This window comes from Manacus candei, unplaced genomic scaffold, assembly GCF_025592945.1.
Source record: "Manacus candei isolate 608988 ecotype Guabito, Panama unplaced genomic scaffold, ASM2559294v1 h1tg000139l, whole genome shotgun sequence".
Lineage (NCBI taxonomy): Eukaryota > Metazoa > Chordata > Aves > Passeriformes > Pipridae > Manacus > Manacus candei.
This window is the reverse complement of record NW_026138187.1, coordinates 1,777,565-1,793,986: the sequence shown is the minus strand read 5'-3', so window position 1 is coordinate 1,793,986 and position 16,422 is coordinate 1,777,565. Positions and strand designations below refer to the sequence as shown.

At 57.5% G+C, this 16,422-nt stretch overlaps 1 protein-coding gene and 1 long non-coding RNA gene across 3 annotated transcripts; one reads left to right on the top strand and one right to left on the bottom strand.

Moving 5' to 3' along the window:
* Nucleotides 1–47: 47 nt before the first annotated feature.
* LOC127462755 (uncharacterized) lies at nt 48–5,961 on the top strand. 2 transcript variants are annotated; one of them, XR_007900551.1, is made up of 4 exons: nt 48–82; nt 736–833; nt 5,575–5,654; nt 5,806–5,913. It is a non-coding gene; the product is annotated as an uncharacterized LOC127462755 (long non-coding RNA). The 2 variants fall into 2 exon arrangements; XR_007900550.1 differs by lacking the exon at nt 48–82 and having other exon boundaries at nt 681–833; nt 5,806–5,961.
* Nucleotides 3,674–15,894, bottom strand: PSMA5 (proteasome 20S subunit alpha 5). Its single transcript, XM_051771635.1, has 9 exons — nt 15,712–15,894; nt 14,718–14,784; nt 12,866–12,992; nt 11,062–11,129; nt 10,395–10,502; nt 9,839–9,897; nt 8,632–8,734; nt 7,337–7,423; nt 3,674–3,925 (listed from the first exon to the last, which is right to left on the bottom strand). Exons 1-9 carry the CDS (start codon nt 15,738–15,740, stop codon nt 3,848–3,850), a joined length of 726 nt encoding a protein of 241 aa, XP_051627595.1. The 5' UTR covers nt 15,741–15,894; the 3' UTR covers nt 3,674–3,847.
* Between the last annotated feature and the right edge of the window lie 528 nt (nt 15,895–16,422).

Below are 16,422 nucleotides of genomic sequence, written 5' to 3'. Positions count from 1 at the left end.
GATTTTTCTGATTGGTCGGAGGCACAGGTGGCGGGGGGCGCGCCGGGCCCACCTGGCCCGGTCAGAAAGTGAAGGAGCCCACGTGCGCGGGGACCCTCGGGGGGCAGGGGGGTCCCAGAGAGGGGACGGAGGGCCCAGGGTGGGGACAAGGGGTCCCAGGGTGGGGACAAGGGGTCCCAGGGGATCCCGGGCTGGGGACAAGAGGACAAGGGGTGGGGACAGGGGGGCCTGGAGCGGTCCCGGGGCGGGTACAGGGGGGTCTCAGGCTGGGGAGCGGCGAGGGGGGCACATAGGGGTCTGGCGTGGGGACAGAGGGGTCCCAGGGCCAAGAGGGTGGTCCCGGCGTGGGGACAGGGGGTACACGGCCTGGGGGTGGTCAGGGCACGGCAGCGGGACACCCCCCAACCCCCCGCGACCGGCTCCTCCCTCGGTGTCCCGGGAATTTTGGGGCCCCTTCCCGTTGCACAATCGCCCTGAGCAGTTGGTGCCATTCCTGATGCAACGACACCACCCCCCATCCCCACAAAACGGGGGGGCTGCACATGGAAAACCCCCTCGGGATCAGGGACCGGGAGATCCTGGAATTCCCTGCCCGGCAGAGGTGGGACTGACCCTCGTGCTCATTGTCCTGACCCTCATCCTGCATTAAAAAAAAAAAAAAAAAAAAAAAAGGGAATTTTCATTGTGCTGAGGGGAAAATTTCATCTTCCTGCCTCTTTTATTCCCTTTTCCCAGAAAACAGGGAGCAGGGAAAGGGCTCTGGGATGGATCCCACACGGAGCACAAGGGCCCCGGTCCCAGAGGAGCCAAGAATTTGGGGCAACATTTCTGAGGTAAAAAGATGCAGATTTTGGGGTCTGGAGTAGATTTTGGGGTGAAAAAGGCAGATTTTTGGGGGGGGGGGGTAGTGGTGAGGGAGTCCTGAAGGAAAAGGAGCCGATTTTGGGCCCCTCAAAAATTCTGATTTGGGGCTCTGGGGCAGATTTTCAGGTTGAAGAGAAGATTTTGGGGGGTGAGAGGAAATCCTGAGGGAAAGTCAAGTTTTGAGGCAAAATCAAACAAACAAACCAACAAACAAACCAGATTTTGGTGTGGAAAAGGCAGATTTTGATGTGGAAAAGGCAGATTTTGAGGGGGGAAAATGGGAGATTTGAGGGTGATGAGACAAATATTGGGAGTGGGAACATTCCTGAGGTAAAAAAAAAAAAAAAAATGAAGATTTTGGGCTCTGGGGCAGATTTGGGGCTTGAAGAGGCAGATTTTGAGGGGTGGGAGGAAATCCTGAGGGAAAAGAAGCAGGTTTTGAGGCCAGGAAAAAAAAGAGATTTTGGGGTCTGGATCAGATTTAGAGGTAAAAAAAAAAAAGGTAGATTTGGGGGTGATGAGGCAAATATTGGGGGGTGGGGACATTTCTGAGGTAAAAAATTCTGATTTGGGAGGTCTGGGGTAGATTTTGAGGTGGAAGAAGCAGATTTGGGGGGCAGGAGGAAATCCTGAAGGAAAAGCAGTTTTTGAGGCAAAAAAATTACAGATTTTGGGCTCCGGGGCTGATTTTGGGGAGCAAAAGGCAGATTTCAGGGGGTGGGAGGAAATCCTGAGGGAAAAGGAGCAGATTTTGAGGGGGAATATGCAGATTTGGGGGTGATAAGACAAATATTGGGGGGTGGAGACATTCCTGAGGTAAAAAAGTTCTGATTTTGGGCTCTGGAGCAGATTTGGGGTTGAAGAGGCAGATTTTGGGAGGTGGGAGGAAATCCTGAGGGAAAAGAAGCAGGTTTTGAGGCCAGGAAAAAAAAGTAGATTTTGGGGTCTGGATAAGGTTTAGAGGTAAAAAAAAAAAAGGTAGATTTGGGGGTGATGAGGCAAATATTGGGGGGTGGGGACATTTCTGAGGTAAAAAATTCTGATTTGGGGGTCTGGGGTAGATTTTGAATTGGAAGAGGTGAATTTTGGGGTGGAAAGGGCAGGTTCTGGCGTGGAAAAAGCAGATTTTGGGGTGGAAAAGGTAGATTTTGGGCGGTGGGAGGAAATCCTGAGGGGAAAATGTGTGGATTTGGGGGAACAAAAGGTCCCCTGGCAATGCCACCCCAGCCTGGTGACAGGACGGGGCACAAAGGGCCATTTCTGTCCCAAAGGGCCATTTCTGTCCCGGTGGGAACAAAGGGTTTTTGTGTCCCTGGGACACAAACAAATCCAGCTGGAACAGCCCCCAGGACAGCCCTGGGCCTCATTCCCAGAGGGAAGCTGAGCTCTGGGATGATAAAGTGGGATAAAGGGTGAGGGCTCTGCTCCTGCTCCTCTGGATATTCCGGATGGAGCAGCTCCTGTCCCACAGCCCTGCCCCACTTTGGGCTGGGGGGAGGAGTGGCCCAGCATTCCAGAATCCAGATGAATTCCCCACATTCCAGGCTCCAGGGAATGTCTTCCCAAAGGGAAAAAGCCATTAATGGATTCATGCAGGGACAGGGGTTGGATCCAAGCCCACCACAGGGGAGCCAAGGTGTTCCCTTCAGACTCCTCTGGGAGAGGAGAATTCCCAAGAGGAGGGTTCTGGGTTAGGCCTGTTTTTCCAGACCTGGCTTCCCTTCCTGAATCCAGCTGGGAATGGCAAGAGAGGGGAAAATCAACAGGATGGGCATTTTCCTGTCTGGAAAAGGCAGAAGTGGTTTTTGGTGGAAAAGGAAAGGGGGAAAATGGCAAAAAGGGAAAAAGGGAAAAACAAGGGGGGTGGAAGGAGAAGAAGGAAAAGGGGAAAGAAAAGGGGGGAGAAAGGAGGGGGGAAAGGCGGTTTGGAATTTAAACTTGCAATTTCTCCTGGAACTGGGATTTAAAATTGCAATTTATTCAGGAATTGGAATTTAAAATTGTAATTTGCCTTGGAACTGGAAACTGGAATTTCTCCTGGAATTGGAATTTAGAATTGCAATTTATCCTGAAATTGCAATTTAAAATTGTAGTTTCTCCTGGAATTGGGATTTGAAATTGCAATTTAATCAGGAATTGGAATTTAAAATTGGAATTTCTCCTGGAATTTAATTCCCAGGCCTCTCCCCTTCCCAGGCAGAGCTGGTTTTCCACACAACCACGATTGTACAGGAAAATACTCTCATAATCTCAGTTTATTCCCTTATCAGACTGATCCTTGATTCCCAGACTCTTTTTGGAGGACAGGGATAGAGATTCTCACTGGAGAATGAGAAACTAAGGGAAGAAAATTGGGATAAGCAGGAATTGTTTGGTCAAAAATGGGGTTAAACCCATAAAATCCGATGGTACCTGCAGGATTTTAGAGGTTTGGAGGATTTTTATCCATAATAAAATCCTCTATCCATGTTCCTGCTTGGTGGGCTCTGTTTTATGACTTTTTAGGGATTTTTCCAAGCTTTTCTGGAAGGAAACCCGAGGTTATAGGAAGGAGTCAGAGCTCCTGGGACATTTGTGGATAAAAACCACCAGAAAAGGGAGTGGGGGGAATGCACCAAAGAGGTCCAAAAAGCCCTAATTTTTTAAAGAGAACTGTGGGATTCCACCTGGAATTCCCCATGGATTCACCACGAGAGGGAGACTCTGCCCCAGCAGAGCCCCCTGGCCCCGCTCCCGTCCTGCTCCACCCCCAATCCCTGCTCCAAACCCCCTCTTCCCACCTTCTCCCCCCTCTCCCAGGGCCCCAAAGGGAATAACAAAATCATTTATTTCATTCCCTCCTCGGTTCTGTCCACAAAGAGTAAAAAACACCTCCGGATCTGGCGGGATAAAGGAGGGGAAATCCCAGGAACTGGGTGCACCGGGAGAGTTCCTTCGATCGGGAGTGGGAAATTGGAGCTTCTGGGGGGGGTTTCCTTGTTTTTCAGATATCCTTGATAACCTCTTCCAGCTCCTCCTTGGTGTACATGTGGAATTTCATCCCGGGCTCCACCGTGGCCAGCTGGAAAACAAGGAACAAGGGGTTAAGGGGCTGAGGAAAGCAGGGAGCAGCTGTTCCCCGAGCTGCCAGCCCTCATTCCCTAAAATAGCTGCTGGCTGCACAAATAGCTTTGGATTGACTCAGGCTCCTCCGGGAGCAGGGAACTGCAGTGGGAGCAGGAAGGTGGGGGGGAGGAAAGGCATCAAAAAAACCCAGGAATAAGGGAATTCCTGCCTCTTCTCCTCCAAGAGGATAAATCCCAGCCTGTCTGGGAGCTGGGGGAGGGCCAAACACCACATGAGGCCAGGCCTAAGTGCATCCTGCAGGGAGATCTCCAAGGAAAAGCCCGAGGGACGAGGCTGGGGACAGCACAGGGCCAGGGCAGGCAGCCCAGGCATTCCAGAGGCAGGACAAGGGACACTGGGATGGAGGAGGAATGTGAGCGGGATGACGGGTCACACCTGGCTCAGGGATGAGCCCAACACAGGGAAAGCTGGGCCAGAGGGACAGCCAAGGCTCCAGGAGAGAGCTGGGATGGGCTGGAGGGAGATGGGATGGGGCTGGAGAGAGCTGGGATGGGGCTGGAGAGAGCTGGGATGGGGCTGGAGAGAGCTGGGATGGGGCTGGAGAGAGCTGGGATGGGGCTGGAGAGAGCTGGGATGGGGCTGGAGAGAGCTGGGATGGGGCTGGAGAGAGCTGGGATGGGGCTGGAGAGAGCTGGGATGGGGCTGGAGAGAGCTGGGATGGGGCTGGAGAGAGCTGGGATGGGGCTGGAGAGAGCTGGGATGGGGCTGGAGAGAGCTGGGATGGGGCTGGAGAGAGCTGGGATGGGCTGGAGAGAGATGGGATGGGCTGGAGAGAGATGGGATGGGGCTGGAGAGAGCTGGGATGGGGCAGGAATGGCCTGGGATGGGGCAGGAATGGCCTAGGATGGGGCTGGAGGGAGCTGGGATGGGGCTGGAGGGAGCTGGGATGCTCCTGAACTGGGAACACAGTTTGACTCCTTAGGGATCAGATTATCTGGGATGCACTCAAGGAAAGCTGTGGAGCATCCCAGCGAATCCCAGAGCTCTCCCGAGGTGACTCTGCTCCCAGAATCCCCCCTGGAGCAGCACAAGGGGAGGGGCAGGATTTGGGGGAAGGGAGGGAGCCCAGGAGGTGTTTCCCACGAGCAACATCCCAACACTCAGCCTGGGAGCTCAGGGTTTACCTGGAATTCTGAGACACCTGGAGATGCCCCTTAGACCCTTTAAATCCTGGAATGGTTTGGGTGGGAAGGGCCCTTAAATCCCATCCAATCCCACCCCTGCCAGGGGCACCTTCTGCTATCCCAGGCTGCTCCGAGCTCTGGCCAACCTCACCTTGAGCACTTCCAGGGATGGAGCATCCAGAGCTTCTCTGGGCACCAAACCTGGATTGATCCTGGACCCAACCAGCCAGAAACACCCCAAACCATCCCTAAATTCCCCAAAAACGTGCACAAACAGCCAAACTCAGCCCTCGGAGACACCGATCCCGTCGCTTTTCCAGCTCTCCTCAAACCTTCTCCCTGCAAACCTTCACTCCCCCATTCCCAAGCAGCTTTGACAGGGAAGTCATTCATCTGAAAATCCATAAAAACCCTTCCAGGCTCCCAGACTTTGCCACCAACGGATTTAACTCTTCCACAGCCTCGCTTTTGTTCCTGGATGGAAAACCCCCAGGATCCATGGGAGCAGCACCTCCTTCCAGGAAGCAAAGGGCCCTGGGGGTGAGTGGAGTTGAGGGGAACCTTTGGATCCCTCAGCACATTCCTGCCCCCCTGGCACCATTCCCATTCCTCCCCACTCCAGGGCCATGCCAGGCACAGTTAAGCCCCTGTTAAATTGGGATATGACATCAGGATACTGTACACATTCCAGGGCCCTCACTGTACCCGGGATGGGAGAGCACCTGGGAAGGAGATTCCAGCTGGGTGGCACCGCTTTGGGACACGAGGATCCAAGTTTTCACATGCTCTTGGCTTCCCCCTCCCAAAGGAAGCTGGTTAATCCCACTGGGAATCCCACCAGCAGGAATGCTGAAGGTAAAAATGGGGTGCAATGGGGAAAGGGCTCCCAGCAGCCAGAGGGAAGGGATGGGAGGAGAGAGGGGCTGGAATGCCGTGGTTTGGAAAGGTCTGGTGTCTCATAACCTGCCAGAAATAGAAGCAAACCCTATCCAGGGGCCTGGCTCCTCATCTCCCACTGATCCCACCCAATCCAGAGGGGGCTCCTGCCTTTCCCACCCTAAAAGGAGCCCACAAGGAGCAGGTTTGGGGGGCCAGGCACCCCCAGGCCCTGGGTTCTCCCGGGGTTCCAGGGGCACAGCCATTCCTGCAGGATCCTGCTCTGTCCCTCCAGGGCATTCCTGGCACTGCCCCAGGCCTGATTTAGCAGCCCAGGAGCTGGAGAATTTCCATTCCTTCTAATGTTACCGGGAATGGCTGAATCCAGGGGGACAGCGAGCCACCCAGGGGGGCAACCCAGGTCCCTGCTGACTCGGGAAGGACAGAGAACACCTTCCAAACCATGGATTAGCTGGGAAAACACACCAGGAAGGCTCCTCTGGAAGGCAAAACACTCCAGCTTCCCATGCTGGAAGGGGCAGGAACATCAGCTGTTGGCTTGGGAAGCCTTGAGCTGCTCCATCACTTCATTCCCAGCTCCAGGAAGCTTTGAGCTGCTCATTCCCAGCTCCAGGAAGCCTTGAGCTGCTCATTCCCAGCTCCAGGAAGCCTTGAGCTGCTCATTCCCAGCTCCAGGAAGCCTTGAGCTGCTCATTCCCAGCTCCAGGAAGCCTTGAGCTGCTCATTCCCAGCTCCAGGATGCCCTGGACTGCTTTATTCCCTGCTCCGGGAAACCCTGGGCTGCTCATTCCCAGCTCCAGGAAGCCCTGGGCTGCTCATTCCTGGCTCCAGGAAGCCCTGGGCTGCTCATTCCTGGCTCCAGGAAGCCCTGGGCTGCTCATTCCTGGCTCCAGGAAGCCCTGGGCTGCTCATTCCCGGCTCCAGGCAGCCCTGGGCTGCTCATTCCCAGCTGCAGGCAGCCCTGGGCTGCTCATTCCCAGCTGCAGGAAGCCCTGGGCTGCTCATTCCCGGCTCCAGGAAGCCCTGGGCTGCTCATTCCAGGCTCCAGGAAGCCCTGGGCTGCTCATTCCCAGCTCCAGGAAGCCCTGGGCTGCTCATTCCCAGCTCCAGGAAGCCCTGGGCTGCTCATTCCCGGTTCCAGGCAGCCCTGGGCTGCTCATTCCCAGCTCCAGGAAGCCCTGGGCTGCTCATTCCGGGCTCCAGGAAGCCCTGGGCTGCTCATTCCCGGCTCCAGGCAGCCCTGGGCTGCTCATTCCCGGCTCCAGGCAGCCCTGGGCTGCTCCCTTCCCAGCTCCAGGCACATTCCCATTTCCAGGAGGACTCACCTCGATGTTGGTGGCGTTGAGTTTCTCCTCCATGACCTGTTTCAGGATCACCAGGGAGGATTTGATGGCTTCCTTCAGCGTCATGGACTGGAAAACACACAGCTCCTGGATCCCTCGGCCCGGGATGGGGCCCCTCTCCCCCCTCCCCTTCCCCAAATCCCGTCAGCCGGGATGGAGCAGCTTATCCAGGGATCTGCAGCAGGGCAGGGACATCCCCAGGGATGGTGAAATCCTGCTTTTTTTTGGCTTAAAAACTGGCACTTTGGGCACAGAAATCCCACTGGTGGGACTGGGACACGAGGGGCTGGGGTTTGGCACCCACTTCCCACAAAAAAAGCCAAATTCCCTCTTGGAAGAAGCCTCTGTGTTTAATCCCACAAATCCCTGCAGGAAGCCCCAGAGCCAGAACTGGGATAATGCCAGTGGATAAATGACTCTTCCCAGCCATCTCCACAGGGAAGAGGGGTGGGAATCAAGGGAATCCAGAATCAGGAGAATTCCAGGGGATAAATGGCTCTTCCCAGCCATCAAAACTTGGAAAAGGGTTGGGAATGAAGGGAGCCCAGAATTGGGATAATTCCAGTGGAGAAGTGAGTTTTCCCAGCTGTCACCACATGGAAAAGGGTTGGGAATCAGGGAATCCAGAACTGGGACAATTCTTGTGGAAAAATGACTCTTCCCACCCATCACTCACCACTTGGAAAAGGGCTGATAATCCAAGGCATCAAGAATTAGGATAATTCTAGGGGATAAATGAGTTTTCCCAGCCTTTTGCACTTGGAAAAGGGTTGGCAACCCTGGGAATGCAGGACTGGGATAATCCTAGCAGACAAATCGCTCTTCCCACTAATTGTGCTTTTCATTAAGGTTTGGATTCCCACCTCCCTCCCTGTCGTGGAGGGGCAGGAAGTTCCTGTTGAATACCCCAAACGAGCAGGAATTCCAGCAGAAGATTCCCTGGTTTCCCAAGCCTGGCCCCCCGGGGAGCCTGATGCCAATGGCAGTGCTCAGAGCTCAGGGTTATTTATAAGGAACTTCCTGCCAAGGCTTGGATTATCCCATAGGCACAGCAGGTGCTGGAAGCAGCTCTGCTCCGGGCTGTAAAGATCCTCAGGATCCACAGGATCCTCACGGGATGCCCTGCCAAGGGATGACCTGCCCCGAGCGGCTCTGGCACCTCCTCCTCCTCACCCCACTCCTAAATCCTCCCTGGGAAGGGAATTCAGGGATGCCAGGAGGTGCTGGGGTTCCCCAAATCCCTGGGATGCGCTTCCCAATCCCAGAGCCTTCCTTACCTTGTGATAAACCTCCTGCAGGGAGCTCTGGGCGCCCTCGGAGGCCGAGCCGATGGCTCTGGCGTCGCACTGCACGAACGTTCCCGAGGGATCCATGTGGAACCTGCAGGCACAGCGGGGCCAGCTGCATCCCAGGGACCCTCCCACCACCCCCCTGGAGCTCCCGGAGCACCTGCAGTTGGGATTCATCCCCAGGGACCCTCCTACCACCCCCCCGGAGCTCCCGGAGTGCCTGCACTTGGGATTCATCCCAGGGACCCTCCCACCACCACCCCGGAGTGCCTGCAGTTGGGATTCATCCCCAGGGAATCCCAGGGGTTTATATCCCAAGGAGGTACCCCCTGGGAGGTTGGGAAGCTGTGCTCTGGGAGGAGCCCTCCCTGAGAGGGGCAGGAAAACTGGGAATGGGGGGCCCTGCAGCCACCTGGGACCCCCCCCAGGGGCTGGATTTGGGATGGTCCTGGACACAGAGAACAGGGATTGTCACAGAACACGTCCCATTCCAGGCTGGGAGCCTCTGCAACCCCAGTGGTGCTCCAGGAGCCCCTGGAATTCTGGAATCCCACATCCCATTCCAGGCTGGGAGCCTCTGGAATCTCAAATGGTGCCCCAGGGGCCCCTGGAATTTTGGAATCCCACATCCCCAGGTGCCACATCCAGGTGTTTTCTGGACAGTTCCAGGGATGGAGGCTCCAAACCCCCCTGGGCACTCCAACACTGCCTTTGTTGCCTGGGGAACAATTTCCCTTTGGATTTTCCCCCTTTCTCCACATTTTTTTGAGTAAATCCAGCTGGTTTTTCCTGCTGGGAGCTGAGCCTTGCTGGGCTGGCTCTGCCGAGCCCTTCCCACCTCCAGCAGGGCCCTTTGAATCCCGGAGTTCAGGTTACAGCCACCACCCCAAGGAATGTCCCAGGGATTGGGTTACCGGCCTCCTTTAGGGAAAGGGAGGAATAAACTCAGCCCAGGGAGAGCTGGAACGCTTCCCCCTTTCCCAGGAAAGCACGGCTTTAACCCAGAAAACAAGGATTTGGGGGAGATCAGGGGGTGTTTCCCATGGGAACAGGCAGGGAGGGCTCAGGGAAGGGATCCATAACGGGACAGACACACAGCGGGATGAACCCTTCGGGAAAATCCCTGAATGCGCCCGGCGGGGAGTTCCCAGGGGAGGTTTGGATCTTCCCAAAGGATTGCAGGAGCAGCACTCACAGCTGGGGGCCCTTCTCATCCACTCCTCCGAAGAGCAGCGCGACGCCAAAGGGGCGGGACTGCGGGAGACAGGAGGGGACAGTGGGACACGGAGCGGGACAGGGGGGATCAACCCCCCCGGAGCCCCCCGGCATTCCCAAATCCCTGCTGGCGCCCACCATGGCTCTGGGATTGGCGTCCTCCTGATCAACCCCCCCCAGAGCCCCCCCAGCATTCCCAAATCCCTGTCAGTGCCCACCATGGCTCCGGGATCGGCGTCCTCCTGATCAATCCCCCCGGAGCCCCCCAGCATTCCCAAATCCCTGCCAGCACCCACCATGGCTCCAAGATCAGCATCCTCCTGATCAACCCCCCCCGGAGCCCCCCCGGCATTCCCAAATCCCTGCCGGCGCCCACCATGGCTCCGGGATCAGCGTCCTCCTGATCAACCCCCCCCGGAGCCCCCCCGGCATTCCCAAATCCCTGCCAGTGCCCACCATGGCTCCGGGATCAGCGTCCTCCTGATCAACCCCCCCCGGAGCCCCCCCAGCATTCCCAAATCCCTGCCAGTGCCCACCATGGCTCCGGGATCGGCGTCCTCCTCCCCGAACTGCAGGGCCAGGTTGGACACGGCCTGGGTGACGCTCTCCACCGTCATCGTCTCGTTGTAGGTGAACCAGTGGTTCTGCAGGGAAAGGGGGACAAACATTCCTGCTGTCCCTGTGCTCCCGGGAAACACGGCATTCCCGGGGGGCTGCTGGGGCGGGGAGGAGCGTCAATCCCACAGGGATTATCTCCCTGGGGGACTCAGTGCTCCCGTGGAAGAGCCGGGAAGGGCAGAAATCCCCAGAAAGCCTCGGGATAACCGAAACTTGGGATAACAGCAGGGAAAGACAAGGCTGGAATGCCTTATCCCAGCATCTGTTCTGGAAGCAATGGGTTATCCAGCTCTCCAGAGCTGGGGAATATGTAGGAAATATGTAGGATAATATGTAAGGAAAAGCCTCGGGAAAAGCCTTTACTCCAGCAGGGATTTGCCCCTGGGACCTTGGAGCATCCAGGAAATTTAGGGGGATAAAAACACATCCAATATATCCAGTGTTTTGCCAAAACAGAGGCAGGCACAGCCCTTGTGCTCCCAGCAAACCTCCCACTCCACACCTTTCCCATTCCAGCTCCTTTACTGGAATGATCTTCCCTTTCCCCGGACTCCCAAGGCATTCCCGGGATTTGTGGGATCTCACCTGAGTCTCCACTCGGGCCTTGTCAATCAAAGTCTTGGCATCAGCGATTAGGCCACTCATGGCACAGCCTGGAATGGGAGAGGAGTCATTCCACACTTTCCTCGGGATGAGTTTTCCCCCCAAACTGCCCCAAAACCCACGTGAGACACAAAGTTTCCCAAGCGGGAATGTGGGAACAGGAGAGGGTGGGATTTGCCCCCCCTGTGCTGGGCACTGGAATTCCACACCTGGAATTCTGGGGGCAGCTTTGGGTCCCTCGGGACAAGAAGGACATTGAGGCATCCAGGGATGGAAGGGGCTGGAAAACCAGGAGCTCATCCTGAAAAAAAGAAGGCTCAGGGGGGACCTTCTCCCTCTCCAGAATTCCCAGACAGGAGGGGGAGCTGGGGGGGGTCGGGCTCTGCTGCCAGGGAACAAGGGACAGGAGGAGAGGGAACGGCCTCAGGCTGGGCCAGGGAGGGTCAGGTTGGATACTGGGGAAATTCCTGCCTGGAAAGGGCTGTAAAGCACGGGAAGGGGCTGCCTGGGGGGGTTGGAATCCCCATCCCTGGGAGCGTCCAAAAGACACCCGGATGTGGCCCTTGGGAATGGCTGCACTCCATGACCCCAGAGGGCTTTTCCAACTTTGAGGATTCCATGGAAACGACCTGCTGGGAAGGGGCCCTGCCTGGCTGACCCACAGCAGGAGCCCCTGGAACAGCCCCTAGGGAGAGGGAATGGATCTCCTGGAGCTCTTCCCATGCCCCCAGAGCAGGAATATGGGAATCTGGGAGCTCTCCTGCCCTCCAGGAGGCCATGAGGGGCCCTCAGGGCGGAGGTGGCTCCGGTTCTTCCAGAAAAACTGGCCTGGAGTCAAATCCCTGCAATTCCCTGCCCTTCCAGAGCTAAATTTGGGATGAGGGAGGTCACTGAAGCAGGGGCAACGCTTCAGCTGCCTCTTCCTGGCTCCTGGAGCTGGCCTGGAGCCTGGAAAACCAGTGCCCAGGGGCACCGGGAGGGCCCATCCCAAAGCACAGCTTCCCAAACTCCTGGGGGAGAGCCTTGGGATATAAACTCCTGGGATTCCAGAGGTGCTCCCAGGGCTGTTCCCAGAGGGAGGTCTGGCCCTGGGAGGGGCTGCCCAGAGGGGTTTGGAGCCTCCATCCCTGGAGCTGTCCAGAAAACACCTGGATGTGGCACCTGGGGACATGGGATTCCAGAATTCCAGGGGTCCCCGGGCACCATTTAGGATTCCAGAGGCTCCCAGCCTGGAATGGGATGTGTTCTGTGACACTCCCTGTTCCCTGTGTCCAGGAACACTCCAAATCCAACCCCTGGGGGGTCCCAGGTGGCTGCAGGGCCCCCCATTCCCAGTTTTCCTGCCCCTCTCAGGGAGGGCTCCTCCCAAAGCACAGCTTCCCAACCTCCCAGGGGGTGGTCCCCTGGGATATAAACCCCCAGGATTGCAGGGGTGCTCCCAGGGCTGTGTCCCTGTTCCCAGGCTGTTCCCAGGGCTGTATCCCAGGGCTGTATCCCAGGGCTGTATCCCAGGGCTGTATCCCAGGGCTGTATCCCAGGGCTGTATCCCAGGCTGTTCCCAGGGCTGTATCCCTGTTCCCAGCCTGTTCCCAGGTTGTTCCCAGGGCTGTATCGCTGTTCCCAGGCTGTTCCCAGGCTGTTCCCAGGCTGTTCCCAGGCTGTTCCCAGGCTGTTCCCAGGCTGTTCCCAGGGCTGTATCCCTGTTCCCAGGGCTGTTCCCATGGCTGTATCCCCGTTCCCAGGCTGTTCCCAGGGCTGCTCCCAGGGCTGTATCCCAGATTCTCACCGATGTGGGAGTCGATCTCCACGATCTTCTCGATGCTGCTGGGCTCCATGAGGGGGGAGGTGATCCTCTTCTCCACGGCCAGGCACACTCCCTCCGACGTCTGGATCCCAATGGCCGTGGAGCCCAACTGGAAAACACACCCCAGGCTCCAAAGCTCCAACAGAAACTCCCAAATCTGCCTTATTTGGGGCTGGGATTTCCTGGGATTCATCCTGTCACACACCCCCTCCCCGGACAAACCCGCTCGGGGTTTCCAAGGTTATTCCCTGAACTGGGAAGTGGGGAAGGTGGAATCCACGGCATTCCCAGCTGGCTGGGCCAGCAGATCCCTCACCTCCCGGGCAACAGCAGCTGGAGAGGCCTGAGGAGTGGGAAAGGCCCTGGGAATCCCCCTCTGCCAGAGGGAAGGAAGTTTAAAGGGAGAGAGGATTTCCCAGATGGGCCCAAATCCCAAATCCCAAATCCCAGCCCGAAACCTGGGCACTTTGCTTTCCAAGAGTTCCTGCTCTGCCCAGTGTCCCGGGAGCTCCAGGACACCCCAGGGTCACTGCGGTGTCCCCACAGGCACAGGGAACATCCCAGGAGCTCCTGGAAACCTCTGCTTGGATCCCATCAGCCCCTGCCTTGATCCCACCTTGATCCCACCAATCCCTGCCTGGATCCGACTTGATCCTACCTTGATCCTAATAATCCTTCCCTTGATCTCACCAACCCCTACCTTGATCTCACCTTGGTCCCACCAGCCCCTACTTTAAAGCCCACCCTGATTCCACCTTAATCCCACCAGTCCCTGCCTGGATCCAACCTGGATCCCACCAACTCTAACCTTGAGCCCATCAATCCTCATCTTGATCCCACCCTGATCCTACCAAGGCTTACCTGGATCCCACCAGCCCCTGACCTTGATCCCATCAGTGCCTGCCTTGATCCCACCTATCCCTGTCTTGATCCCATACTGATCCCATGTTGATCCCAAGAATCCTTACTTTGATCCCATATTGATCCCACCACTCCTTACCTTGATCCCATATTGATCCCACCACTCCTTACCTTGATCCCATATTGATCCCACCAATCCTTACCTTGATCCCATATTGATCCCACCAATCCTTACCTTGATCCCATGTTGATCCCACCAATCCTTACCTTGATCCCACCAATCCTTACCTTGATCCCACCAATCCTTACCTTGATCCCACCAATCCTTACCTTGATCCCACCAATCCTTACCTTGATCCCATGTTGATCCCACCAGCCCCTTTGTTGATCCCCCCTCGATCCCATGAACAACCTCCCTGATCCCCCATCCCAGGAGCTTTAATTCCCAATTCCTTGCAGATTTTATCACTTCCATCACCTTTCCCCCCCCTTTTTTCCCCCATTATCCCTTTATCACTCATTTTAGTGCTCGCAGGAACTGAAGGCAGGACCCTCCTCTTCCCCAACCCAAACCCCCCAGGGCTCCTTCCCTTCATCCCTCAACCAGTTTATCCCAAATTTAACCTTATTCCCAATCCTATAAATACCACATAATAAACAGGAACATTTTCCAATTAAGGACATTTAACCCCAAAAGGCCCCTTGGGGCTTCCTGCTCTTAAATCTAAGCTTTTAGGGCTGATCTAAGGAGAAACATCTTGGGACTGGGGTTGGTTTGGGGACATGGGAAGGGACCATCCCCCTGAACTGGGGGGAAAACGCTGGGATTTGGTCCTTTGTGACCCTCAGGAGAGCAGAGGGTGGGAAGTTTGGGAGGGAACAGCCCCGGGATTTGTCCCAACCAACCCAGTTTGGGGTTTGGAGGAGCCCCAGGAGCCCCAAAAGCTTGGAAAGGGGGTGGAGGTGACAGTACCTTTATGGCCTCGATGGCATATTCCACCTGGAAGAGCCTCCCCTCGGGAGAGAAGGTGTTCACACCCCTGCAGGGACAACAGGGACACTCAGAGGGGCAGGAAAACCAGGAATGGGGGCCCTGGAGCCACCTGGGACCCTCCTGGGGACTGGACTTGGGATAGTCCTGGACACAGGGAACAGGGAGCGTCACAGAACACGTCCCATTCCAGGCTGGGAGCCTCTGGAATCCCAGTGGTGCCCTGGGAGCCCCTGGAATTCTGGAGTCCCACGTCCCCAGGTGCCACATCCAGGTGTTTTCTGGACAGCTCCAGGGATGGAGGCTCCAAACCCCCCTGGGCATCCCCTCCCAGAGCCAGACCACCTTTTCCACGCAGGAATTCCCCCAGTATCCAACCTGACCCTGCCAGGAGAGGTTTGTTTTCCCCTGAGAAATCCTTGAGGCTGGAAAAGCCCTCTGGGATCATCGAGTCCAACCACCCCAAGCCCTGCCAAGGCCACCCCTGCCCATGTCCCCAGGGGCCACATCCACGGGTTTTGAGGACACCTCCAGGGATGGGGGCTCCAGACCCCCCTGGGCAGCCCCTTCCCGTGCTTTACAACCCTTTCCGGGCAGGAATTTCCCCAGTATCCAACCTGACCATCCCTGGCTCAGCCTGAGGCCATTCCCTCTCCTCCTGTCCCTTGTTCCCTGGGAGCAGAGCCCGACCCCCCCCGGCTCCCCCCTCCTGTCAGGGAGTTACAGAGCCAGAAGGTCCCCCCTGAGCCTCCTTTTCTCCAGGCTGAGCCCCCCCAGCTCCCTCACTTCTCCTGCTGCTCCAGCCCCTTCCCCAGCTCCCTCAGTTCTCCCGGTGCTCCCGCCCCTTCCCCAGACCCCCCCATCCCACCCTCACACTCCCCGTCGGGGCTCCCGCCACCCGCGGTGCGACCCCGGCCCGGGAGGCCCCGCTCGGCGCACGGGCCCCGTGACTCAGCGGGGGCGGCCGCACACTCACCGGTCATACTCGGAGCGCGTGAGGAACATTGCGGCGGCGCGGGGCTGGGACTCGGGGGGCTCCGGGGACTTTTCGGGGCTCCCGGGGGGTCTCCGGGGGGTCTCGCGGGCTCCGCTCGGTCTCGACCCTCACCCGGCGCTCCGGCGCCGCTTCCGGTCCTCCCAGCGCCGCTTCCGCCCGCGCCGCGCGCTCATTGGGCAGCGCCGCGCCCCGGCGGCCAATGCGAAGGTGGGGGAGGGATTAGCGGAGGGGGCGGGTCTACGGAGCGCGTGGGAGACATGGCTGAGGGGGCGTGGTCATAGGACCGGGGGCGGGGCCAGGATTCCGTCGATACTCAGGTATAGGAGGCGAGGTGGGGGCGTGGTCTTGAGGGTGGGGCGGGGCCACACTGGGGGCGGGGCCACAGCGCGATGGGACATTTTATTGGGGCGTGGTTAATGGGGCGTGGTTATAGGAGCAGGGGCGGGGTTAGATGAGCAGGGGCGGGGTTAGATGAGCAGGGGCGGAGTTAGAGGAGCAGGGGGCGGGGTTAGAGGGAGAGCACGGCGCGGTACCGGGACGGGGTCCCTGGGACGGGGGTACCGGGGAGGGGGCACCGGGAAGGGGCATTGAGGGGGGTACTGGGGAGGGGATACCGAGACAGGGCACTGGGGAGGGGCACAAGGAAGGGGGTCCCGGGAGGAGGTACCGGGAAAGGGCGTACCGGGGAGG

Coding starts and splice junctions, on each gene's coding strand:
- PSMA5 (XM_051771635.1), bottom strand. CDS start 15,740: ATGTTCCTCACGCGCTCCGAGTATGACCG. Junction 8,735..9,838: donor GATGAGAAGGGCCCCCAGCT/GTGAGTGCTGCT, acceptor CTGTGCCTGCAG/GTTCCACATGGATCCCTCGG. Junction 7,424..8,631: donor TGCAGGAGGTTTATCACAAG/GTAAGGAAGGCT, acceptor TGTGTTTTCCAG/TCCATGACGCTGAAGGAAGC.